Source organism: Asterias rubens, chromosome 10 (assembly GCF_902459465.1).
Source record: "Asterias rubens chromosome 10, eAstRub1.3, whole genome shotgun sequence".
Lineage (NCBI taxonomy): Eukaryota > Metazoa > Echinodermata > Asteroidea > Forcipulatida > Asteriidae > Asterias > Asterias rubens.
The window spans coordinates 10,363,148-10,390,563 of NC_047071.1; the positions used below are offsets into that span (position 1 = coordinate 10,363,148).

Sequence of the window (27,416 nt, forward strand, 5' to 3'; positions counted from 1 at the left end):
GTTTCTCAAAATGCTTTATTCTGGTGAAAGCTGCTGTAGGCTTCTAACCAAACGTTTTTTTGTTGCCATTAATTTTAAGAATGATTACCAAAAGCATACCTTCCCTTCAAGAGACCACATGGCCGCAAGTGACTGGTATCAAATACCCTTTGGGGCCACAAATGACCGCCAAATCAACCAAGATTTCCAAAGCAAAGGTCATGTATGGAGGTGATATTTTACAAGGTTTCCCATTTTAACATACCATCTACATTTGAATACAAATAATAAAAAAATGATTTTCCAGAAAATTTTAGTGGATAACATTTTTTCAAAACTTTACAATATTACTAGCCATGCCTAGAAATAACGTGATGATTACACTTATAAATGAATTGTCTTGAAATAAAAAAGGTGTGATACACAATTCAAAGGAGTGATTTATCTTACATTAGTCCATTTGTACAACCTGTATGTTATTGACTGATATCCACTTGTCACTAATATTCCTTTTCCTTCAGTAGTACGGTCTTCTGGGGTTGTTCTGCAGAAAACAAACAAACAAACATTTTAAATATTTTTTTTGGTTGAACAAAGAGAAGTCTGTTATCTAAAGTATAATGAGCTTGCTTGTCGTCGTGTGCTGAATTTACCACTTTGATTTCAGTTCTAGTAGTATGTCACATTGTCATGAATGTCTACAGACCCGCATTGGTTCCGGTTCTATGATCTGATGATTGTGTCACATTGTCATAAATGTCTACAGTCCTACAGACTCGCTATGGTTCCAGTTCTTTGACCGAGTGTGACACATTGTCAGTTGTCAAGAAAGTCTTCCGTCACATAAACCTGCTTTGCTTTTGATTCTTTAACTGGGACACATTGTCAATTGTCATAAATGTCTACAGTCCAATAGACCCAACTTGGTTCCAGGTCTACGGTTGCGACACACCGTCATGGATGTCTACTGCCAACAGTCGACCAGACTAGCTTTGGTTACAGTGCTTTGACTGTGACACTGTCAATTGAGATGAAAGTTCATCATCACTGAAAACCCCTTTGGTTCCAGTTCTATGATTGTGTCAAATTGTCCTGAAAGTGTACAGGAGCCAGACCCAATGAAGTTTAAATCTTTCACAGTTTGCTTTTTTTCCAGATGTGGAACCTATAACTCCTCAACGAAATAGTGTTGAACTTGATGTGATCATGTTTTAAAATGATATTTAAACTCACCAGTGGGTTTGGTCTGAATCTATAAGCAAGCATCATCCTCTTGCGATATGCTGAGAACTCGTCCTCTGCATCTTCCTGTGTGAGATTGGAAGCTTTGTCGATGCCCAGGCCTGTCGTTGAAGTAGATGCACTGCCTCTATGAACATCAAAATGAAGGAATGGAGATAAGTGACGAATCAGGATTCAATGCGTACGCCTGCAATCCAACTACCACAGGGGGCAATTTACGAAGGAAAAATTGGTGTCGACTGAACAGATTGTTAACTGGACAATATACACACCGGAAATAATGTTTTGTCGGGGACTGAAAGAGTCTTAAAAATGTGACTGGTGCCAAATTAAAGACGTCAGATCACATCATTACTGTCTGCCCAAAGAGGTGTCTTCCTGAAGGTTATGGCACTCCGTCTTCATGAAAACGGGATTGAGCGGAGAAGCTGCATTCACTCGACTTAAACATCAATAGAATGAGTCGGGTACATGTACAACACTCGAACAAGTATCGTACATGTTTGATAATGGTGCTTTCGGAAAAAATAAAGTACATGTTCGACCTTTGCAGTGAAGATTTTTATACAGAAAGGACCCTACATGTACCAAGACTGTGTAACTCCAAAACTAGAAGGCTGAGGTCAAAGAAGGCGGTGTAGTTCCTTCTCAATATCTAGATAATCTATTCAAAACCACTTTGTAAAGGTAGATTATTGCCTGGTTGTTAGATGACTTACTTATTGACAGGTGTTGTGATACCTTGCCCCTCGGTACCAAGTCCCTGGCCTTCCTCCCATCCAAGCTTCTTCAACATCTGATAACCTGTTGAGGATCAAGACCGTATATATTTTATTTTTTATTTATTTATTTCCAGGCAAACAGTACATACAGAGAAACAGGCCTGCGGATAACCAAAAAGCAAAAGAAATAACTATCTAAAGGTGATCCAGACTTGACATAGACATTTTTATTTCAGGTCACAGCTCAAGCTTTTCTCCAAGACGATCAGAGCATACTGATCGAAACGTTGAGTCGTTTTAACCACCGTTTTTTTTCAGAACCAACACTACTGAAAAAGAGATATCCACATGGTGTTACTACAAACCTCCCTTTAGTTAAGCAAGTTTTTCTCAATTTTTTAAAATAAAAACAAGGTGGGCCTTTGATACATACCAATGTTATCAGCTTGAATCTTGAACTTCTGGTAGTCGGAGAAGTCTGGGGTCCTGCCTTCTTTCAATGCTTCAAGCGTCTCAAGGAATTTCTCTAGTTCATCTGGAGGGAGGAAGTCACCAAGATGGTGCTTGCCACGTCCCATCTGAGTCAAAATCTCTGCCCGCTCTGTAGGTTTAAAAAAAGAATAAAAGCCAATGAGAAATGATAGCGAAATTGATACAATGAAGTTGGGATGACTCGCTCCTTGCCAACCACATACTGTTTGAAACGTGGAAGGAAAGGCTGTGATATTGAGTCCCTACAAGATTCTGTGGCAAGTCATGGTCTAGCGGTGAAGAGCACTAGACTTGAGCTTTGATTTTCTGGTCAGCAGAGTGTGGATTTGAGTCCCAGTTGAGACTATTGTGTCCTTGCACTTAACCATGCACTTAATGCACTTAACCATGATTGCTTCATCCTTCGGATGGAATACGAGTGCTATACAAGAAGCCACTATTTTCCCCGGTTAGGGCTTTCCTTTAGCATCTTTAACTGATATTTCTTCATCATCTTCTCTACGTGGGTATCTTCAGGTCTAAGGGTCACACTGCTCACTGCTTTTAATGACCTTTTTGTGTCATTAACAGAAAGAAATTGTTGAACTCTCATCTAAAAACTATTTCAAACGAGCTGCTACAACTTAATGGTATCATGGAGAAATGCGTACCTCTGGTTTCCGTCATTTCTTGTGTACGCTGTTTATGCTCCCACGTTCCGCCATGTGTGTCTTCATCACTGTCATACGCATACTTATTCTTCTTCTTCGTGCTGCCCTCTGTGGTTTCCTGTCTCGGCGCGGTTGACGCAATCTTGTTGTGGTATTTTACCATGGAGTCTACCATCCGTTGCATCTTGTGTGTTTAGTGAAGATAGAAATATTAAAAAGTCTGTTTATTATACTTCAATGTTTTCTTCAATATCTAATCTGACGATATTATCATGATATTGCCAGGCTGTTAGATCAGTATGAAATAACACTGCATATATTGTATGGGTTTTTCCTGGAGTAATTCTCTAGCTGGTTTTTCCTGCCTTCGGGCATAGTCGTGGTTTTGGCATCACCTTGGGCCTACACATCTAAAACTGACACTTCCTTCTTTATCTTTCTCCCCACAGGGTTTTTGTCTAGTATAGTGATTAAGTTCACCTTTCTGAGAGACCTTGGCTTCACAACCAGAACTAATAAAGAGCTTAATACACATCCGTGTAAGGGAAAAACCAAATCGTATGCTTTATCCCCTAATGCAAAATCTATGAAATGCTAAGGATTCGTACTGCTTTTAGCCATCGACCATGCTCAGTGGTCTAGTGGTAAGACATCTGCTCTATGCAAAGGTCTTGGGTTTGAATCCCACCCGATTGTATTGCCTAAAAAATAAAATGCAATAAGAGAAACAGAATGATATCAAACCTCTTGTTGCTCCTTCAGTTGCTTCAGCTGTGCCGCACTCAGCTCAGTCGTTCCGATCATCCCAAAGGAATTAACTCCACTCCCAAGGCTCGATGTCGACGTCCCTCCACTTGCCCCAAACCCCCAATCATTATCCTCGACCCCCTCTAGTCCGGTCCCTGTACCCCCTACCCCAGCTACCCCAGGGAGCTTGGATGGTGTTGCCCCTCCGCCGACGGAGCTCGGAGCGATGATGGTGATCTTCGGAGGAGGGATTGCTGGACTCTCTCCGGGTCCGCTGTCTATCCAACGACTTTTACGTTTGCGTCCCTGCGACTGGCTCGTGGCTCCGGCTGAAACATCAAACACGCACAAAAAGTGAGGTTATCACAGTGGGCCCAATTTCATCACATGAATTCTGCGCTTGTGATCAACATTCTGCGCTTACTCGGGCAATTGACAAATTTCTGTGCTAGCTGTACATGCAAAGAACGTAACATGGCCTCCATTGCGCACAAGCAGCAATTCAGTGCTAACCTGTGAAATACTATGTTGGTTGATGTGGCTGGCTGCTAAAAGTGCCTTTTAATTTTTGCAGCTTGACCACTTTGTCGCTGCATACTTCATAATTCAGCTTCTCAGAGTAGGGCATTTGGGTTCAAATATTTTTATTATCAGGCTTGACTGGAGACTATCTCTTGATTTAGACCACTCCCTTGTTCAAAGTATTTACCTGATTTTCTCATTTCCTGAACAAAGCGTATCTTCTTAGCTAGTCTCAGCTCAACAAGTCTCTTCTGGTAGTACTTATGATCAAGACTGTCACTGTCAAACAGGAACCTAGAAAATAACAAGATTCATACAAAGACTCTTCTGTTACAATAAAGTATGTGTTACCTTATCGTCTTATCAGCCCTGGAATTTTATCTTTGAGGGGGCAAGGCTATTTTTTATTAAAGGAACATACAGAACTGGTAAGAAAAAGTATCGTCTAAGATCACAGATTTACATCAAACTTACACGGTCTAATGATGATAGTAGAAAAATCCCTTGAAATATTTCTGTCCCTAATTGTCATAATATTTGATGAGAAATAAATAAAACTAATTTCCTGTTTACAAGGAAGAGCTTATCAGTTGTATGCAGGATAGAGTTGTTTGGCGCGTCAGACATCAAGCCAGACTCGAACATGCGGCAACGTGACAACTTCGGTCGCCTGAGTGAGTGAGTGAATTTCCTGTTTGGAGTTTATCGCTCAGTGAGCGTTTTATTAATTTTTTGTAAAACGATGTCATGCAAAACATATTATCAGTTTTAACAATAAAACAATTCTGTAATGTTTCTTTTAAAAGCAAAGGGCACTTCCGTTTGAAAATCTCAAAGTCTATGAGAAACTTTTGAAGGGGCACCAATGGATATGACCTTGGAAATAGGAGATCCATAATTCGGAAAAAGTGGGAGCCACATTGAAAATTGAAATTACTGAAATTAAGGTAAAAAAACAAAAATGACGAAGCTGCTGATTGCCTTGGTATGAACTTACTCAAACATAGGATCACGTTTGTGCTTCTTCTTGGCTGTCTCTTCAACTGTCAGTCCTCCCTCTGCAACCTCTTCAGCCAGTATGTTGATGGCTTGCAATAGTTCAGGATCTTCTGGCGGTAAGACTAAAGGCTCCTATAAGTATCGGCATTGGAGGTGGGAGGGAAAACGCCCGCAGGAAGAGCCGTACGTAAAGTCTTGCAATTTGAACACATTAACCTTGATGTCTTTATTGTAACTTATAGGTTATCAAAGAACCCAAAACAAATTAACTTTGGTCTCAAGACTTAAGTGCCAAGTGGTAAAATAAGGAGAGATCTTTAGTTTTGACTTGATAGATTTTGCCATTAACCAACATTCAAGGAAAAGTTTACCTTTGGTTTTTGGAACCGTTTGGTTGTTTTAATCATATCGAAATGCAGATGTTTACAATAAAACTAACAATCTGGAGTGGTTGTGTCCACGCTGGAAGAATAATCCATAATTGGAATACACAATCTAAGACAGTAATGCTTCTCAGTTTTAAAATTAACAGCAAATTTTGACACCCTTTTTACTAAATCTGACAAAAACTTTGGTTAACAGGGTTGTCTTCATTCAAGGCACAGCAGTGGACAATCAACTTACTTGCATTAAGCCCTTCTTCCTCTTCCTCATCTGAATCTCTGAAGGCACTTGGTTTGGGCACCGGTAACGGCATCTTGCGAGCTTGAGTAGGTGCTGCGCTGAAGGCTATAGGCTGGGCTGAGGTTGGGGCATACAATGTGGAAGGGGGCGGAGAAGTATCCGGTGCTGGATGCGGGGAATCTGGCAGTGGGATATCCTTTAGATCTAGAGTTTGGTTTAGCATTGGTGCACTAGAAATACTGGATCCTTTACACACACAAAAATAAGGGGAAAAAATGACATGAATTTGATGGTAACCCCACATGTATAGTCCCAGGGAGCTGGGATGGTTTAAGGAATGAAATATATGGCCCAGTTACAAGGGGTATGTAATAATGTCCGAAAAACATAACGATCCTTCTTTATAATTGCACAATACATGTATAAGAGTCAATAAACTGTGTGTTGCTTAACTGTGTTCTTATCCATGGCAGTATTTCAGACATAAATTTTTAGACAAAAGATTTAAGCATTCAGAATTTTTTTTATACATTTTCAAACCATTCCTTGAAGCATTTCAAGCATTCTACACCAACCTCTAGTTTGTCCTGCACTCTGCTCTTGCATCTTGCGGAACTGCTCCAAGAAACTGCCGTCATTGGAGAAAATATTGCGTACAGGCGCGGGGGCGCTGGGCGGTGCTGCCGGTCGTGGCGGAGGTGCTGGTGATTGAACAGCTGGTGCTGGGGGACGTTGTGCAGCAGCCGGAGGTTTAGGTTGCCCAATGTTGCTGGAAAAAAAGTTATATTTTTTACGTTATTTGCCATTATCAGAAGTCATTCTTGAGAAAAAAAAAAAAAGATGCAGCGTGCCATAAATTGAGGAAAAGACCAACTATTCTGCAGCGTGCCGTGGCTGAGCGGTTTAGAGCTCGGGACTCAAGCTCTGACATTTCTGATCACCAGAGTGTTGATTTAATTCCTCGTCATGGAATTTGTATCCTATAACTGGTTTGTCCTTCGGACTGGAAATTAAGCCATAGGTCCTGTGTAATAGAATTGATTGTGCTCATATGAAAGTGCCCGGAGCACACACCGTCGAAGAGTAGGGATTAACCCTGGTGTTTCTGGTTCACAAAGCAAGCACGCTTGTTTACAGGTTTCCTCAGGCTTTTTATCTAGTACTGTGATTAAGTTCACTTATGAGGCATCTTTGGCTTCATTACCAAAAATTTATAAATGAAAGTACAAGAGACTAACAATTTTATGCTTCCTGTTGAAGTTTTCTTGGTAGTGCCAGCCTTGGCTGCCTCTTCAGCCTTCTGTTTCTTCTTTTCTGCCATTTTTCTTTGAATCTCTTGTTTCTTTTGCTCAATAAGACGCTCTTGTTCGCTGATCGACACCGCCTTAGACTGGCTCAGATCTGGCTGCTGGTTACCCTGGGCCTGGTAACCATGCCAACGAGCTCCTCCAGTGTTACGGAATGACATCCTGAAAGAATCTGGTCACAGCTAAAGACCATGTAAGGGGAAAAAATCATAATTTTTTTAGCCAATTTATTTTATTGTAATACAAAGATAAAACCATTCTCTTACGAGTGGTAGAAATATTCTTCTTGCGAAGGGATATGGGTGAGTGTCAATTTAGCCAGAGGTTTTTTTGTGTACTATTTCCATTCAAAGCAAAATATTATTTTCCTAGATACATTCACGCGCTTATTACGCAAGCATGTACAAGATGCGCAAAAACTTGGGAAGCAGAATCATTGATTCTGCTGAGCTGAGAGACTGAACACACACATGTCAAAAACTTGAATGTAGATAAATAAAAAAATAAAAATGTGAAGTTGGGTTGGGGTTTCCTGCTGAAAATTAAATGAGTTAACTTATTAATAGTGATAGTAGTTACTAGTAGACCCAAGTATGTTTAGTTTATATCTAGCCACAGTATAGGCCTACTTTATAACAATGCAAACTTTAGTTTTTATTTTAATTAATCAATAATTGAATAAATTAACATCACTGCATCGACTTCTTTCTTTTTTCAATCCATTATTTCACTTTCACTATGTCACACTCACATGGACATTGCAATGTTTACATACACCACCAACATTGGCGGACATATTATGCCATTGGCTGTATGCACCGGGCCCACCACACAGTACACTCCTATCACGTCCGCCATCTGCAGTCAATGCCCCATGCATGCTATGCTAGCTAGCTGTGCATTGCGTTGATTGTATTGTGAGTTGAAAAGGGTTGACATTTGCAATTTTGATCTTCGCCTGCTATAAAGTTTGAGGTTTGATTTGCACATATCACTGATATTATCAGGCATTTCTTATATTAATAATGAAAGTCTACTTTTTGATGAAAATGGCCGTTTTACTTACTTTGGAAGAACTTTTTAGTTACTCAAATCCGAGAGCCTTCGCTGTTTACTCGATTGCGTGTTACGTGCCTCATTATTATGTCGCTCTTCGCTTCGTATCCGAAGAAATTACTGTTTCAACCTACTGCCGCTAGAGGGCGTTTGTCGGAATTTCCAATCGCAAGCTAGCTGCACATAAATCATAACAAAATAATGCCAGATTTTACAAGTAAGTGTTCAAAAACTGTTGACTGTAACAAACACGAGTCAAGTTTGATCATTACTTTATCAATCACAGCTTAAGATTGCGAGATTTTAAAAAACAATCAAGCTAAAAAAACTGTTTTTCGTCACTTACTAAAGGCAGGATTTTTATGTTAATTTACTGATGCATTCTTAGTCGTACTTCGGATACGTTTTCGTCATAAACCTCTCAAAGTCGAAGAAACGTGTTCAGCAGCACCAGCTCAGGCGGTGATCAGCAGTCACTTTAATTCTCTGCACAGCAATTCTTGAAGTTGAAATTGTTGAAAATGAACCAAGCTTCTGCACTTGTCTTTCGTACCGAAAAGGTACATATTATTATGGTTTTTGATACTTTTTTACATTTGAGAATTATTGACATTGTTGTTCTTCGACTATTCTTTGAACAATTGGAAGTTACTGCTTTTTTATATAAACGCCTTATTTATACCATTTTATAGGCCCCTATTTATTTTTTAAACAATTTTATTAAATTTTAGGAGAATTTAAGCATTATTAATTTATTTGAAAAAATTTCAGTATCCTGCCACCACTTTTTAACCAAACAAAATCTCCTAAAAATAGTTATTTGTGAACCCTTTGAATGATAGATTCTAACTAATATTTGGTCAGCCCCGCCCCTGTGCCGTCACTGTGTGTAGTGGCACTCATCATCATGTACATGGATGACATCTTTTTCATCTGCTGGACCAGTGCAGTGATGATGCAAGCCTCACACTTCACAGCGTTCATTTATCTCATAAATTCCTTCCACAGGCACAGGACCCTCAAGCTTACGAGCGACTCTCAACCAAAGATACCCACCCACCCGTGTCAGAGTTAACACTACAGATAATGGTTTAAAGGGACACGTTGCCTTGGATCGGACGAGTTGGTCTAAAAAAGCGTTTGTAACCGTTTGTTACAAAATGCATAAAGATGTTGTACAACTTAAAGTAAAATATAATGATCCACACAAATACGCCTTGAAATTGCATGGTTTTCATTTAACATCGTCGACTAACACGGTCGTCCATTTATGGGAGTCAAATTTTTGACTCCCATAAATGGCTGACCGTGTTATTTTGCAAAGTAAAAAGGAAACCACAATTTTGAGGCATATTTGTGCAGATCATAGCACTCTACTTTTACATCTTACCAATGCATTTTATAACAAACGATTTTTATAGACCAACTCGTCCGATCTAAGGCAACGAGTCACTTTAATCATAGGCCCAGTAACTGGGACGCTGTACTCCTATTTTTTTTTATTATGTTGTCATTATCGGCCGTGCTGTACTTTTTTACTTTTTTCGAAACTTTGTTTATCGGTAGAATATACAACCATTTGGTACAATCGATAACAAAATTTTGAAAAAAGGAGTACAGTATGCCAAGGTGTGCCAGCTTAATCACAGATTCCTCCTTGGTTAAACACACAGATAAATATCAATTCTACATTCAACTAGCTGTCACCCTCATTGCCTAATTCAGGGAGTTAGGACCTCAGACATCGTCAAATCTTTTCTGATGATTCTTATTTTATCCACCACTCACACAGGAACTTAAGAAGCGCTTTGTTTCCAGGGGTCATATCCCCCTAGCAGTCCATCGAGCGATCCAGAAAGTCAAGGCTCGTTCTAGGGAGTCAGTACTTTCCAAAGGACCCAAGCAACAACAGAGTTCCAAGGGGAAAGTTAATTTTGTTATGACTTTCCACCCCTGAACTTCCTCCCATACGAAGAATAAACAGTTCTAAACATCAAATTCTTCACACATCCGATCGACTTCATCAAGGTGCGGTACAGGAAGAACCCATAGTTGCGTACAGACGCCCACCTGTTCATTAGAGTAGGGAGAAACTGTGGATAAGGCGCCTTCAGACCATTCAACCCCATGGTCTGAACATCCAAGAAGGAGATGACTTCTCCTTCTCCCCACAGATCCACTTTTCTAGCTTGCCTCATTTACTAATCAACTTTAGCCACCTCTTTCCATGCAAGGGCATCCTACACATACACAGTAGTCATATGCTTTATAAGTTCCGTTTGTGCTTGATGAGTTGATTGTGGTTGAGTTTGAAATGATGAATAATTGCAATTAACCCAACAGAACTGTCTAAGTCCAAGCATTCTTGGTAGAAGCATTGAGGAAGGAACCATGGTAAGAAGTGAGCTTGTAGGTGGGCAAACTGGACAGGTGCTGATTATTTTCTTTGTCTCTGTTTTTTGTTTCAGAGTGATGACAATGATGCATCTGATATCTGGGATGACACTGCCTTAATCAAAGCATACGACAAAGCCATTAAGTCCATCCAGGTAAGACCATGTCCAGTGTTAAAGTAGATTCATGTGGTGAATGCATACAGAGTACACAGTCAACCCTCCTACTGTATGTCCATTCAGTATCATCCATTGTAGTTTTGAATGATACAGACAATGCCAGGCTGCTGCATGTGGTCAATGCATATGTGCATGCACAATGGGCCATATTTTTGACCGCATGAGGGCGCTCTCAATCACTTCCGGGGGTATATCATTGATCGCCATTATAACTCGTCAGTATAATGGAGATTAATGGGGTATATTTATTCATTCATACCCAAAACAGTTGTTAAAGATTGTTACACATTACCAACACAGACATCTAATCCAACATGGACAGTAAGACTTTTAAAAGGAGCTGTTATAATCCAACTCTAAAGCAAATTGAAACAACGGCACAACAAAACTGACAGAATGCCTATTAATCTGTGCAGGGCGAATCGCGTTTACTCCCGGAAGTGATCAAAATACTATTTATAGCGCCCTCACGCGGTCAAAAATAAGGCGCATTAGTCCTGTGCACAGTTATGCCACCATGCACAACCCATTAATTTGAATGATTTCAAATGAAAAACATGACTAAGAGTAGGCGTAGGAGGGTTAATGTCAACACAATTTTCATTCTTTACAGGGTAGAGGCAGCAATGAAGAAAGTGGTGAGGTAGAGAATGGCAGAAGCAGTGCCAGTAATGCCAGCAGACGTCGCAAGAGGAAATATTACTCACACCACAAGATGAACCGGAAGAAACAAGGGGTGGGTTATGATTGTTTGTTTTGTTTGTATGTAACAGTTTGTAAAACAACAAAGACTTATTATTTTAAACAAGCTTTTTACTAAATGTGCTTCTATTTTTCCTCTCCTAATTACATATTTGTATCTATTGTCCTTATGTCAATGCATTTTTACAGGGCTGTTTATGTCAATGCATTTTTACCGTTATGTCAATGCATTTTAATTAACTGTTGTAGGCCTGCTACTGCATTTTTGTCAGTATTTTTACTGTTCTATCTACTGTCTTTATGCATTCTTTAATGTCAATGTTGTATCTACTATCTTGATATCGATGCATTTTTAGTGTCTTCTGGCTTTAACTGTTTGGGAAGTCCTGTATTAAAAGCATCTTGTGATTTATTTTATGGATTGTGGTATTTTCTTGCTTTTACCAGATGTTACAACATGTAGCTTTTTAATCACTGACTAAATATTTTGTATGGATTTAATGGAATGGGCCCATTTAAGTTATAAAATTATTAACGTGCATTTTTCATCCAATTTAAGATACATAAGAAAAACTGTAAATGCGACAAATTACTAAAAAAAAATTCATATGATCCACACCTTGCAAAGCTTCAAACATGTCAAACATCGCTTAAATTAGAATTAGAATTAGAATTAGAATTATTTTATTGTCCACGTTAAATGTAAGATGTTTTTCTGCATTAAGTTGTGTGCGAATTGAACCTTCAGGAAGCCCATGGCTCTTCTTGTAACCCGTTACATGGTACGTTGATTTTTATTAAAATATCACCAGTGGAAAGTCGGTGATCGTTGCCGTGCGACATACACGGAGGACGAGTTCATTTACGACGCCGTGATTAAGCTCATCGACAGTGACACGTCTACCTGTTGGGTGACGTACATCGGCTACGGCAATGAAGAGGAGAAAGAACTGAGTGAACTCATGTCTGCTGGATCGGAGAGTGCCTCCCCATCGAGACCAGTTAATGGAGACTTTGAGGTAGGTTCGGGATGAGTTTGACTTTACTGTAGATGGGGTGTCGTGGATGGGGGGGATAAGAGCACTGGACTCAAGGTCTGGCGTTTCAGTTAAGCAAAGTGTGGGTTCGAGTCCTGGTCATCACACTTGTGTCCTTGAGCAAGACACTTAACTATTTGTGTTTCTCTCCAAGTAAATGGGTACCTGTGATGGCAGAGATAGTTATTGTGATTAGTTGCACATACATGTATTTGTTGCGTAGGCTGCACACTCCTCAGAGAGCTGATGAGATGATTTAAGAAATGGCCTTGCCCTCTCAATAGACTGATCCAGTAGGCTCCACCCACGACGCACGTGTGAGCAAGAACATGTGGGGTTCTCCAATGCCTTTCTGCACAACTCTGCCGCACGCACCAAGCATACGCGCACTCATGTCGGACCTTATTGTCGGACCTTTGTTGCGTTGTAATTGGTCAATATGCAATGGGGCGGAGCTTAATGGATCGGTCTATTAGATGAAACTCCATTCATGCATTTATTATTTAAAATACCACAACAAAAACTTAGGACATCCAGAATTTTGTGAGTGTACAAAACTTTGAAATCTACCTTTTCTTTGTTTCTTCAACAGGCAGGCTATGAATCAATGGACTACCCTAACCACACCCAAAGCCCCGCTCATTCTGGGTCAGAGTTCAGGGGTCAAAACTACAACTCGTATCAAGGTGCACAGGCCTGGCACCAACCTCACTCCCAATTCATTCCGCCTGGCCCCCCTCGGATGCATTGGCCGCCCCATCCAATGGTGAGTTTGTTCTACAGTCAGACACGCACAATGTACTACTGACCATGACCTATTTTCTGCGCTTACGTCACGTCAAGCATTTTTCATGGGTTAGCAGGGAACTTTGGCTGGTGGGCGTGCAGACTCCTAGGCATTCTTGCTTACACAGCTAGCGCAGAACTTCTGCGCTTGCCAGTTTTGCGCTTGCCTGCCAGTAGAAATTATATGCGAACTCCTAGGCATTCTCGCTTACACAGCTAGCGCAGAACTTCTGCGCTTGCCTGCCAGTAGAAATTATATAATTGTTATTTATATTTTCTATGTAATGTTCAAGTTTGTGTTATCTCTTGTATTTGTATGTGCTTTTGTAGGTTGTTTTTGTCTGGATCACCTTTAGATAGTGATTATTTCGCGTTTTGGTTATCTGCAGGCCCGTTCTCTGTAGTCTTATTTTTAGTGTTATTTTTCTGTGTACTGTTTGGAAATACCTGGAAATATATAAATAAAATTAAAAATAACAGGGATCGTAAGCAAAGAATTCAGTGGTAAGCAGAGCCATGAAATTGGGCCCTTGTCACGTTGCTTGTAAAATGAGTGATGTTGTGCATTCCAGGGCACTTCCTGGCAGGCATATGCCAAATTGTTGATGGTCTTATTGATTGTTGCGGAAGGTCTTAAACGTTTTATTGTAACTCGTACAAATAAAAGTATTGTGAGACCAGTTTTCATATCAAAAAGTATAACAAAAATGTGTTATTTTGGGGATTATTCCAGCAGTGTACATATTGTGCCAGCAGAAAGCATTTATTACCAGATTCACACACTACTTGTACTTTAAAAGCTAACATTTTGTCCTTTAAATCACACAGCAACCTAGCTTCACTCCACCGAGTATGCCTCCATTTCCTTACTATCCTGGCAGTGGGTTTATGCCCCAGGTAAATAAACATAATTCACTCTTTGCAAGCAAACATATAAGTCATTTGTTAAAAGTTTTGCATTAATTATAGCATTTTAGCCTTGTTTTTGATGAACTTGCATAACAGTTATCTGTTTTTTGAAACACACATACATGTAGGCCTGCACACTTGCATTTTTGCATCCCTGTGGAGACATCTTTTGTTCTTTCATTTGTCCCTGTAGTTGATAAACTCCCATAGATACAATGTATGTCCCCAAATTCATTGCGAGGGACCCGTCTTTAGCATCCCCCTATTGAGATTTTGTGTGTTCCCTTTTCTGTTTTTTTTTTCTTGTTTTTCTTCCATTCTCCATAAGGTTTTGTGAGTATGAAATCACACACTTAAAGTCACCTGGAAGTGGTATTTTTTCAAAATAAAGCTTTTGTCACTAATATATGTGTTTTGATGAGTGGAATGTGAATAAACAGTTAACTAAGGTTTTAAAAAATCAGTTCTTATGTTATTTACAAATTTAAGAGTAGACCCCGACCCGAGAGGGCGCTGTTTGTGACGTCAACCGAGGCAGACTTTGCCTGTAATGCGTAGAGTAAACGCAATTGCAAAGTACATGTACGGACCAAGTCGTGAGTTTGTAAGTTTCAACAACAAAAAAATTGGGTTTTTTTCGGCAATGCCGACCAGGTGTATTGCTGCTGAATGCAGAAAAACACTTTTTGAAATGTACCAACTCACGACTTGGACGTACATGTACTTTGCACGTGTGTTTACTATATGCATTGCAGGCAAAGTCTGCCTCGATTGACGTCACAAAAGGGGTAGGCGGAGTCAGCCCCCCAAACAACTTCATATATTTTTTAAACATATAAATTGTGACAAACAATTACTAAAAAAATTGTTTTATTGTTCGTAAGCATATACTCTTATGTTTGAAAGAAAAACAATTTTATTTCCAGGTGACTTTAATTAGTTCATCAACTAAATTTAACACCTAGGCCTATTTAACAGCAGTAACATATTTTTTTACTTTCTTGATGATGTCTGGCTTCTCCATTTTAAAACAGCCATGAATTGCTACATACACTGTTTTTATGTCTCCTCCTTACAGGGTTTTGGAATGCCTCATATACCCTCCATGATACCTCCTCCACCACCGATGTCTACACCTCCCGAGGTACACCAAGAGGGTAATGAGGAGGCTCTCCATTCCATGCTAATGTCTTGGTATATGAGTGGGTATCACACCGGTTACTACCAGGTAATTTAGAACTCGTGGAATTCTCAGCAGTTCACTAGCAACCAATTCCAGAAAATCTTTAAAATGAAAAATACTCCTATTTCATTTTCTCAGTAATAAGGTGTTAATTTGTATTCCCAAAGTGTTCCTATAAAATCATCCAGTGAGGGGCCAGTTTGGTGGCATAATGAGATAACCAGTGTGTACGATGTGATTAAGACAATGGAAATATAAATAAAAATATTATATATTTGTAATGTTTTTAAATGTAAATTTTTTGTAATTCAGCCTTAGTACTGCGAGGACAGGTTTTAAAATCCATTTTATCTATCTATTTATTTATCTATCCACCATTAAAATATGTCAGCATGTGCCGACAGTGTCCCTCACTGCAGGGTTCTAAATGAACTTATGACGAAGAACAAAGTTAAGACTATGGGTGATCAGCTGGTTTATAATTTCCCAATTGTTAATTTTTTTTGTTTTCCCCCAGGGATTGAAACAAGGGAGATCATCCTTTCATTCCGCCTCTCCTAGAATGCCAGAAAGTAGAAGACAATCAGAGCGCCAGTCAAGACCAAGAAATAGTGGTGCTCAATCTAGATAGCAATGGCCTCATCTCATCTTGTCTCATCTACTGACATTCATCTCACAGTGTTTTTCTAACCAGGAGCTTCAAAGATACTCCCAAGAGGCAAATCTTGAAGAGAAAACTGAATTGCAAAGAGTACTGTATGTGATGCGATCGAGCTAAATGAGTCACTGGCTGTGAAAATATCAGCTTGGAGAAGAAACAGGCCAAAACAAGCAAATGGATGTGAAATTGTCATCATCAAAAAAATGATTTTATTTTAATGCAAAATTTGTTTTTACTTTTTTCAACTTCCTTTCTGATAAATAATATCAAAAACAGGTTAAAATTAGCTTTTCTGGTTGTTTCTACTCTCATACATGTGTAACTTTTGAACTAAAGGTGGTATCAGCATGGGGTTTTAAGGGTATTAAATCATTATGCTCGTTTCAAATGTATTGAAGAAAGATATTGAATGTTCTTAGTCGACAAGCGACTTATTTTGCTCGAGCGCATCACTTATATTATTTTCCACTTGCAACCTATGCAACAACAATAAGACGAGATTAGCCCTCCATCAGAGCTACCAACTCTCCCTCATTCTGCAGAAAATATTCCAAAAAAAAGCAAATCTTTCCGTGTTCTGTTGAGCTAGTTTGACAATCGCCCTGATCGTGGAAGCCTTTCCCCCGTTATGTTGAATGTATATTTCTTAATATCTCACACATTGTTATCTATATTGTGAAGGAAGGGGGGGTCTGCTGTTGTCTGGTCATTTATTTGTGCTGTCAACTGGAGACGAGTTAGTAACAAGTTAATTCAAATAGTGGACCCACGGTGTCAGGCCTGAATTCTGTGCTTGAGAGGGCAAGGCAGTTTTTCCTTGGTAAGGGCACCTCTATGAGGGATGTGTAAATCTCTTGACCGTTTGTACAACGCACTTACACACAGCTATCCTGTCCACCAATTTGCGAGTCAAAAATAATTGGATTCCCAAAATGGTACTACGCTCTGTACGGTTGTGCGTTCCATGCAGTGCAAGGGAACAACATTGGAACATGTTTGTGAAGGGCACAAAGGCAGTGATATTAGGGGCATAGAGGCAAGTGTTTCAGTTTGGTAGGAGGCCTGGGCTCGATTTCGCAAAGCACCAAGGTTCATCGTAAGACAAGTTGTCAGTATCGCCAGTGAGCAACTACAATTGATTTGCAGTTAAGATCAATCGTAGCTCTTAGTGAAATCGGCCTGTGGACTTCATACCATTGTAAAACCAGTTACATGTAATGTTTAACTTAATACTATTTTTAATAAGCGTTTGTGTGAAATAAAACTACGGTACAAAAATTATTGATTTGTTTATTTTTATTTCGTGTTAAATCTGTACAGGGGTATAAACTGAAGTCAAAAAGCTACTTGCGGTGATGTTTTGTACCAAGTTACATATCTGATTGCAGAGATGAATACAACTCGGTTATGAAAAGCAAAATATTTACAGAATTTGTCAAGAAATTATTGTTTTCCCTTGTAATACGAGATTGACCCTTAGCCATAATGAACCAGCACCACGGACCTTTTTTTTTTATGCAAAAAAAGAAGAAATTGGTAGAACATGAAAGTACTTACATGCATAACAATTTTGGACACTCAATGATCAGATCATTGCCAAAAATGTCTGGCATTAACCCTCATACAAACAGGTACCATAGACTTCCACTCAGAGCAGTCTTCAGTCCAACATGTTCAAATAAAACAGATTGCTAGAGTAAAGGCCGAGTGTGTGCGTACGTATTCTAGTGGAGCGATTCAACCAACAGATTGTAGTTTGTGCCGTGATCGCCATCGTTCAGGTGTGGATGGATTGAGGTTTTATACCCAGTGCTTTTTTTTTTCCAAATTGACTTATCCAATTGTTTTTTTCATAACTAATACTAAGCATTCATGATTGAGGTTTTGCTTTATTGTTTCAAAATACCCAACTGACCTCAGAATTACCATATTATGAGGGACAAGGGAACTTGCATCAGAAACACAAACACATACATGACATAGAACTAACACAAGGCACCAAATATTGGCTTGAAATAGAAGAGTAATTATCTATATTTGTACAAGAAGTAAACGTGAAAATCAAAGGGATTTATTTGAAGCTTAATAACAGCAAATTTATCTGGTTCATCCGTTGAGATATAAAAGTATTTCGTCTGCCCATCTTTCTTTGTACAATAGTCGCACCCAGATGCTCCCAGTAGACAAAGGGTGAATGTTTTGCCAGGGATATTTGTTGTTGCTGCCCTTTCTCTGCCGATTTCATCTAGGAGCTTAGCGTTTACTTCTTTGGGGGTTTGGCCCCTTCCTCTTTTTTTTCATTTGCTTTCTGCTGCTTCAAACGCATGGCCTCGGCATCTCTGAAAGAACAAACAAAAAAGTGCATTATGTTATTTCAAGGTATTACACAGGATTGGTAAGAACAAGAAACACAACGAAACAATCAGACAGCTTTCAGACTTTAAACTAAAACAAAAATTAGTTTTAGTCTGAAAACTTTCTGTTTATTTTGTTGTTCATATAAACACCATGTTTTGTATGTGAAATGAAGTCATATTAAAAAAAAAGTATCAGAAAACCTAAATAAGATTTTGCAGCTGATATCGGTTGTTACAACCAATATTATTGACAATATGTTTACAAAAATGGTGCATGGTTTTGCACCATTTTCTCATGACTCACACAATGGATTAAGCCCAAACTTCCACAGGTCTGTTATTCATGTATTCTTATGTTTGATCACACAAAACTTGAATACTGTATGCAACTATTGGTCAGCTCACCACCAATCCTGTATAACACCTTTATAACACTGGTTATATTGCTATTTGATGGCGCAGGGAGCTCAATGAAATATAAAACCCAGGAAAAATCCTGACAAGTCAAAGCGATGAAAGATTTGGGAAAGAAATCGGCAGAATATGGGAATAAAATATTTGTAACCTACACTGTAACTATTTAACTACAAAGTGTGACAAGAATCTTAATTTTTGTTTACCTGTGACGTCTGTCCTCCAGGCTTTTCCCATCCCCTTTTTTCTTTCCTTGTTCTTGTTTCTTCTGATTTTTCGCCCTCGCAAGTTCTCTCTGGTTTCCACCTGAATTTAACCAAACAAAACATACACACAGTGTAAAAGTAATGAGTACAGATAGAAAGATAGTCTTTCTAAGAGCTTTCAATCAGTGTGCAATACAACTTTACCATTTCTCATTGCAAAACCACTTACACATAATTTATGATGTATATATCTGCAAATTTTTCTAAACTAGCTTACAAGTTAAAGCAGAGGTTTATTTTTTTTTCGGCCTGGAATAACTTCACTTCGAAGTGACCTCAATTTCTTTGTTATATGGATGGCTGATATATTTCCCATGCTTTGTTTTACCCAATCACAGAGGGACAGCAGGTCCTGAAATTTATGCTCCCACCCATTCCAATTATTTCCCTTTTCAGGTGGTCGTTGTGTAATCCCAAAACTTCCAGACCTTTGTCTTTTTATACAAAGGCGGCTTACAAGAATGGACACTCGGGCAGTGTTGTAGCCACGGTGGGCAATGCTTGGCAAGCCTGCCCAGGACTAACAAATTTCGCACAGCACTCTGAGCAAAAAAGCTGTGCTGTCAAGAGCGCAGATTTCCCCCAGATTGCACTTACAGTCACTCAGTGTTACAGCAATGATGGCCCTATACAGTGTTATATGATATCTAACTTGGTGTACCAAATTGGATTTAAGACCCACCACTAAAATTGGTCTAGATACAACCATGGAGTACAACACTGACTGACTGCCACCATTAATTATCATAACAATGCATTCATAAAGTGCGATGCCAATGGAGATATTCAAGTCCAACTCCAAGCTTGGCAAGATTACTTTTTACAGCATGCCAGGATGGCAGATCAAACATAAATAAGTAAATGACTTTTAACTGTGGCTGTGTCACTGTCAGTCACTCATATAATATTAATTGTTCAGTTGTAAACAAGCATTCAATAATTGTGCAAGTAACAATCATTAATGAATAAAGTTATTGTATTTACATTAAATACGATAACTTTTTATTCATTAATGATTGAATGAAATTGTAAATTTGTTTGTAAATTACAAACAAAATTTACAATTTCATTCAATTCAATCGATGATTATTTATTGATTTGACTTGGTGATTACACCATTATAATTATTATATATTGATTTTTTGATTTTTTTATTATAATTTAAATCAAATAAGCAAACATTCCATACAAAAAAATTGCAAAAAATGGCGCTATACTCCAGAGTGAAATAACACACAAAGTAATTATCAGGGATAACACGAGATTTATACAAAATCAGTTTTAAAACCATGAGTCGGTGCTATTTTATTTTGTGTAACTGTGCACTGGACTATGTAACTGTATGTTTAGTGTTTAGTGAAGTAAACTCTGTGTGTGTACACATGAATACCCGTACGTAGTACACATTTCCGTGTCCGATACCGATCCTGTCAGTTATTTAATCAAATGAGATAATCTTTTGATAAAAATGAGCGAAAAAGTGGTGGCAGGATACGGAAATCTCCCCGAGTCTACTTACGTGTCATTCTGATATGAGTTTATGTCACAATATCACCGGAAAATGACAATTTCAACCGGGCTTACTGCATATATCGCTGACGTTTCAATAGCCAATTATTTGCTATCTGATATTTAGTGCATGGTACCGAAACTCTTGTCCTCACTGTTCGGTTTAATTTTAACGTGGTATGTGTTTCCGAGGAGAGTGGGTACCAGACGATTAAAATAGTAAAAGGGCGCCCTCATCGCCAGTCATAAGTGAAAAACTAATTATTGCTTGTGACGACTGGGAGTCATTCTGACTATGATGAGCCTTTTTGTGAGGAAAGTGGGGCTTGAGAAGGGATTTCTTGAAAATCCCTTAAAATAAGGGCTTTTTATAAAAACGGTAAAAACAATGGATATTAATAGAGGTTATAAGTAACATATATGAGGATACACAGACATGTTTAAGCAATGCATACAATAGTGGTAGCCTCCTGAGCGGTCGAAATTAGATTTCACATCCTCAAAACTAAAGCACTGTCAGATGAGAGCCCTTTAGGAAGACCTTTAAATGTTCCAAGATCCAATCCTTTTTCTTGGAGATACGGCCGATCATAAGTGCATTTTATTGTTACTCTGTGTCAGTTTCGTGTAGGCTATACAAACAAATGCTTGTGAACACTGTAAGCGCAGATGAATTTTTGAGAAAGGTCAAAATGAATTTTTGAGAAAGGTAAAGTACAATCTATTTTGCCATATCCATAGCAAAAATAAGAACGTGTAAAAAGAGGCTGAAATAGGACCACTTCCAAAGCACTCCATTGGAAACTTTGAAGCGGAAACATTGAAGTGCTGAATATTTCTCAACTTATTCAGCGTCTTCATTTTAGTGGTAGCTAGGCCTACATCCCCGGCCCTGCCTGGCGCCACTGTTGATGTGAATACGCATAGCCATAATTTTAAAGAGATTTTCAGCCCTGTCCAATATTATTATTATGCTGTATAAAAAAACACATTTCTTGTTATAGAAATTCGCGCCTAAGCAAGATCGATCTTGAACTATCACAATGTTGCGGTGTGTTGTATACACATGCACTTTTTCATTGTTTGTCATCAAACATTGTGGTTAATGACGTCATGTGCAATCCATTTATTGCGTCAGCAGATTGTACGCGCGCGTGTGACGTACATTACAGGATCTATATCTATACGATCTATATACGCGCAGTGATTGTACGCGCACATGCTCTAGCTCATTGTTGCTATGACGTTATTTCTTGTTTTGGTATCTTAGCAAAACACAAGTTTAGTAACATGTGAATTCGATGTCAACACCTTTATTCACCATAATAATGGTGGCAAAATACGATGCGACAAGCTTAAATGCCGGTACTCTGGTCATTACCAATTTGAAGCCTATTGTCCGCAATGCGAAGGTGGAAAAACAGGAAACGAAATGCCCCTACACAACAAGGGAACACAGCACAGACGAAGAATTCTACCACCACCAACCAACGGCCGAATGATTCTGTTACCCAGCTGCAGAAGGGCTCTGTCAGCAAGCTGCAGAAGGGTTCTGTCAGCAAGTTGAAGAAGGGTTCTGTCAACACCAAGGAGTCTGTGAGTCTTCCGCAAGTAGAATCTTTAGAACATGATCTCACGTCGGGACCATCCCAGCCCAACAAGGCGCCAGTATCGAACCCACCGAAAGGAATGGTGTTGTCAGAGCCACCAGAGTTGCAATTGAAACTTAGCACGCTGCTGGAGGTATCTCATCCAAATGTTGTACTCCCATCGTCCGACGCTCTTCACTCCGAGCACGTGCTCGTGGCAATGGCCGCACTGTGGAAGAAGAAACAACTGAACGACGTGGTGCTGGCCATTGGACCACACCGGATTGGAACCCATAAACTAATCCTTGCCGCTTGCAGTGGATACTTTCTGGAACTCTTTACGAAGGACGGAGTTGGAGACAGCGATGACGAGTTCCTGTACACGCTTCATGGTATCTCCTTCGAGACTCTCAAACTGCTCCTGGAGGCGATGTACACGGGTCACTTCTCCGTAGACTCTTCTCGACTCGAGGAGATACTCTCGGCAGCCGTCTATCTCAAACTGTCCTTTGCACTCAAAATTTGTAGCGATTTCATGATCGGAAGCTTGAATACGCACACCTGCTTGAGAACTTTAGGGTTGGCTACTGTATTCGGCTTGACGCGAGTGATTGATAAAGCATTTGAAATGGCGTCCAGAAATTTCTCCCTGGTTGCTGATACTCCGGATTTCTTGGAGTTACCAGAGAAGACTCTGATGACTCTTATATCCCGGGATGACTTGGTCGTGGACACCGAGCTGAGTGTCTTCCAAGCAATGCTACGTTGGATTGACGTTTACCGTGAGGTACGGCTGGACCACGCTTCCCTGCTCCTTGAGAATGTCCGTCTCCCGATGATCAAGCCTCCGGACCTCGTGGACCACGTGGAAAGCGTTGAGTACCTCATGAGACTCCCCGAATGTGAGGCTCTGGTGAAGGAGGCACTTCACTATTACTGCTTGCCTCTACGGCAGAGCATTATGCAGTCTAAGCGGACTACTCCTCGGTCTACAGTACACCTTACCACCATGGTGGCGCTGGGTGGACATCCTCGTCTGGCTAAACAACCAGTGGGGAATGTCTTGATGTACTACAACTCCAACACAAATGAATGGAGAATGCTTTCCAAAATGATTCACCCGAGACATCATCATGCTGGTAAGTTATCTGACCTTTTTCCGAATGTGTACAAGCGATGTACACGGGATCCCAACCCAAATGCCACCAAATTAAAGGTAAACAAAATTATGAGCAAGGTGGTGGGTAAACTTTTGGTAATATATTTTCTTTAATAGAAACACAGACCATACATGTGTGGTTAAACTGTAAGTTGACTATAACTTAAGGTGATTACCCGACCTTACAATACATAATGATGAACAACTTAATTTAAAACGCACAGTTTAGTTATAATACGCGAGGGTGCAGGCGGATCAGCCAACTTATGCTTGCAAACTCTAGCATATTGTGCAATACGGCCTTTAACCGACGGAGACTGTTATCATTATTCCATTGTCCCCCATTTTCAGCTGCCGTCCTGGGCGGATTTCTGTACGTTGCTGGTGGGAGGGAGGTTCTTAACAGCCCAGACGCCCCGTTGAAATCAGGTCATAGATACGACCCACGTACGGACTCGTGGATTCAAATTGCAGACATGCGCAACGCGAGGGAGAGCTTCCAGATGGGAGTGGTGGATGGAATGATCTATGCTGTTGGTGAGTGGTCATTGTCTCTTAGATTTCCATTGTCAATGTTTTGATTTTTCAACCCCGCACCTCACTTTTCCTCTTCGGGCAGTGTGGTAGGGCTGCAGAGACTCTCCAGTTTACACTACAAGTTTGGATTAATATTCCATGACTTCCATTTTCTCTGCAGTACGCCTTCACGTTGTTCTCAGCCGTCCTACCTTCCTCTTGCCTTCATGAGTGTCATTGCTTTCCTGCAGTGGCCTTTAAACGTGACCAATCCACTTCCATCTTCCAAAATGTTTTTTACTCAGCACTGTGTGATTTGTATGATGATGGCATGGGTGGCTTGTCAATTTCGCCACTGTACACGGGGGACACGGGTTTGTCTCCTCCCCTTGTGGTGTTATTTTGTTTTTACTCATACCAGTTTCTCAACGAATTTATGGACCAATTTTAGGAGGACGTATGAATAGCGATTCGTCATTGGCTGCCGTGGAGAGATACAACCCAAACACCGACCAATGGGAAGACAGGGCACCACTTTCAACTCCTAGACGATGTGTTGCTGTCGCTGTGCATGATGGAAAGTTGTATGCCGTGGGTGGATCAGGTGACAACAACTAAAATAAAAAATTATTTTTATGTTGAAAGAAACTTTTTAAAACTCGTCACTTTGACGGTTTTCAAAGCAAGGGTTTTCAAACCACGGGCCTTTTGAAATAATATCGTCACTATTATGCTGGTTTTACACCAAGGGCTCGTTAAAATCTCGTCACTATGCCGGTTTCAAACCACGCACCTTTTTACTCGTCACTATGCCGGTTTTATAAAAACTAAGCTGGTTTATAACCACGGGCCTTTTCAAATCTCGTCACTTTGCTGGTTTTTAATCCGCGAGCAATTTTCCGGGTTAGCCCAACCAAGGAAAGGGTCAGCTACGCTTGGACCCAAAATCCGGGTCAATTCTGACCCGGGATGAGTGTATAGAGTGATCCAATACCATTTGTAGGCCTACTAGTAATTTGCAATACTTAAAATATGATGGTGAAGGTAGCACTTAAACTAATTACATAACAAAGTTCATGGGCTTTCGTAGCAACAACTATTTCATCAGATGCAATTAGTTATGCCTTTTGTATTATGTTTAACACAGGAAACAAGAAAATATCCAATAAGGTTGAGGTTTACTTGCCCCGCTCCGACACATGGAAGACGAAAAAAGACTTGAAGTCACCACGATTCTTCTCCCACTTGTCATCCGTTGGGGATTACCTCTACCTGGCTGGCGGTGCCGAAGTCGACCCTACCGGGGGAGGAGTTCGGTGTGTCCCGCATATCCAACGCTACGACCCTGTCAAGGACACGTGGACCAAACTGAGAGCTATGAGGCAGCCCCGGGCCGAGGCGGCAAGCTGCGTAGTGGGTACCCGCATCTACGTCATAGGGGGGTATTGCTGGGACAAGAAATCCTGGCTTCGGTCTGCCGAGTGTTACGATGTAGAGGCGGACGAATGGACAGACGTTGAGGATTGCACAAACGCTTACACTGGAATGGCTTGCTGCTGTTTAACACTTCATAAACTTCCCTGAAAGTTAAATAATATTTCTTGAACAAAATGAAACTCCATTATGCCGCCACAACGGTAGTTAATGTGGTAGGCCTATTTGGGGGCAATGGGGATGGTTACGTCGTTGACGGGTCCAGGACTATGGGAAAGGAGGTTTGCGAACTGACTTCAAAACTTGGTTTTGTTTTCTAAAATTGATTACCGGTAATTGACTACAATTCTGATATGAAAATCGAGACATACTCACGAACCCCTGGATCCGCCGATGAGCGAAGTCCAATCAATGAAAGGGGCAAGAAAAAAGTTTATTGCCGGTGTCAGATGCAATTGTGTCCACCATGCAATACTGTCCGCTCCGGACTCCCCTGCATATGCAATCGTGTCCGGGGCTATAAATCCGTCCCCGGACATGTACATGACTGTGTGTGCGCGTAAGCAAGAGCGTGCATGCACTGAACCTACGAACGTATATTATGCAGCATGAATATTCACGTATTTTATGATTGCAGCGAATACCCAACGGCCGAACATTTCCCATGTCATTCGTAACATGCACTTAGCTTGTAAAAGAAGGGCGAATGTGTTCCGTTGATCAATGGCGTTTAATTTACCGCAAGGATAGTTTTGCACGGGGCGGACACAACTGCATATGCAAATGTGTCCGGGCGGACACAATTGCATTATGCAGCAGCGTCCGGGCGGACACGATTGCATATGCGAAACCGTCCGGCGAACATTATTGCATATGCAATAATGTCCTCCGGATAGTATTGCATAGAGGACATAATTGCATGCGACACCGGCATCGGTTTTTGTTCGCAGATTGTTTCGAAAATTCAAAAACGTGTTGTTGTTGTTGCAAACACTGACAATTTTAATGTCGTTTACGCCAAGTAAAATTAATGTCCCAAAGGACACTGCTCCCTTTTCATGATTCAAACAAACGTGCTTGGCTTTATTTTGGTTGAGGATTAATAAATGGGGTAAAAACAAAAGTCATGTCGCATGCTTCTGCTGTTGCTGACACTGGTGGCCGAGATTTGTTTCAAGAAAATGTATAAGGGAAAAAGGCTTTTCCCTTCTAAACTGATTCCCCTTAGAATGCACGCCGATGCACGCTATACAAATAAATATCTAGGCATTATAACTGGTAGTCATTAATTTGGATACTATTGGTAATTACTCAAAATAGTTATTAGCATAAAACCTTACTTGCTAACGAGTAATGGGGAGCTTTTGATAGTATTAACCATTGTGAGAAACGGCTCCCTCTGAAGTAACGTAGTTTTCGAGAGATAAGTAATTTTCTACGAATTTGATTTCGAGACCTCAAAATTAGATTTTCAGGTATCGAAATCAAGCATCTGAAAGCACACAACTTCGTGTGACAAGGGTGTCTTTCTCTCATTATTATCTCGCAACTTCGACAACATTGAGCTCAAATTTGTCACAGGTTCGTTATTTTATGCATAATAACGTTGACACCAAGTGAGAAGACTGGATTTGACAATTACCAATAGTGTCCGTGTCTTTAAATTGAAACACTAGCTGCAACGAGAAAGATGACAGGCCTACTGTACTATTATTTGTCTATACATCTTGACATGTAAACTAATTGAAGGAAAGAACAATTAATGTAAATAAATAAACGTAATTTTTGAACAATATCGGTAAGAGATTTAGGCCTACCAAAAATGTAATGGACCATGCGTTCATGACGTTATAATACGATAAGTTGGTCTCAACGTTTCGACCCCGAGCCTGCCGAAAGAAGTCATCGCAACAAGTCCTCGATCGCTCCCCCCTAATGATTATTTTGTTTCACAGTGGTCAATCTACACTACTCTAAAATT

General features: G+C 40.1%; 3 protein-coding genes across 5 annotated transcripts; 2 read left to right on the forward strand and 1 right to left on the reverse strand.

Moving 5' to 3' along the window:
* Positions 1 to 9: 9 nt before the first annotated feature.
* Positions 10 to 8,410, reverse strand: LOC117296165 (SURP and G-patch domain-containing protein 1-like). Its single transcript, XM_033779050.1, has 12 exons — positions 8,351 to 8,410; positions 7,216 to 7,466; positions 6,553 to 6,746; positions 5,978 to 6,223; positions 5,352 to 5,475; positions 4,542 to 4,648; positions 3,830 to 4,161; positions 3,086 to 3,269; positions 2,377 to 2,544; positions 1,941 to 2,025; positions 1,213 to 1,348; positions 10 to 523 (listed from the first exon to the last, which is right to left on the reverse strand). The coding sequence occupies exons 2-12, from the start codon at positions 7,443 to 7,445 to the stop codon at positions 497 to 499; spliced, it is 1,833 nt and encodes a 610-aa protein (XP_033634941.1). The 5' UTR covers positions 7,446 to 7,466; positions 8,351 to 8,410; the 3' UTR covers positions 10 to 496.
* Positions 8,189 to 17,735, forward strand: LOC117296166 (survival motor neuron protein-like). Of its 3 annotated transcripts, none has more exons than XM_033779051.1 (9): positions 8,189 to 8,259; positions 8,729 to 8,900; positions 10,809 to 10,889; positions 11,527 to 11,649; positions 12,428 to 12,634; positions 13,245 to 13,418; positions 14,267 to 14,335; positions 15,426 to 15,575; positions 16,048 to 17,735. In XM_033779051.1, exons 2-9 carry the CDS (start codon positions 8,862 to 8,864, stop codon positions 16,159 to 16,161), a joined length of 957 nt encoding a protein of 318 aa, XP_033634942.1. In that variant the 5' UTR covers positions 8,189 to 8,259; positions 8,729 to 8,861; the 3' UTR covers positions 16,162 to 17,735. The 3 variants fall into 3 exon arrangements, with proteins under 3 accessions (XP_033634942.1, XP_033634944.1, XP_033634943.1); XM_033779053.1 differs by lacking the exon at positions 8,189 to 8,259 and adding an exon at positions 8,508 to 8,557; XM_033779052.1 differs by lacking the exon at positions 8,189 to 8,259 and having other exon boundaries at positions 8,596 to 8,900.
* A 4,406-nt stretch (positions 17,736 to 22,141) lies between these two features.
* LOC117295660 (kelch-like protein diablo) lies at positions 22,142 to 25,585 on the forward strand. The gene is made up of 4 exons (XM_033778371.1): positions 22,142 to 23,465; positions 23,837 to 24,022; positions 24,453 to 24,605; positions 25,149 to 25,585. Exons 1-4 carry the CDS (start codon positions 22,142 to 22,144, stop codon positions 25,583 to 25,585), a joined length of 2,100 nt encoding a protein of 699 aa, XP_033634262.1.
* Positions 25,586 to 27,416: the final 1,831 nt, after the last annotated feature.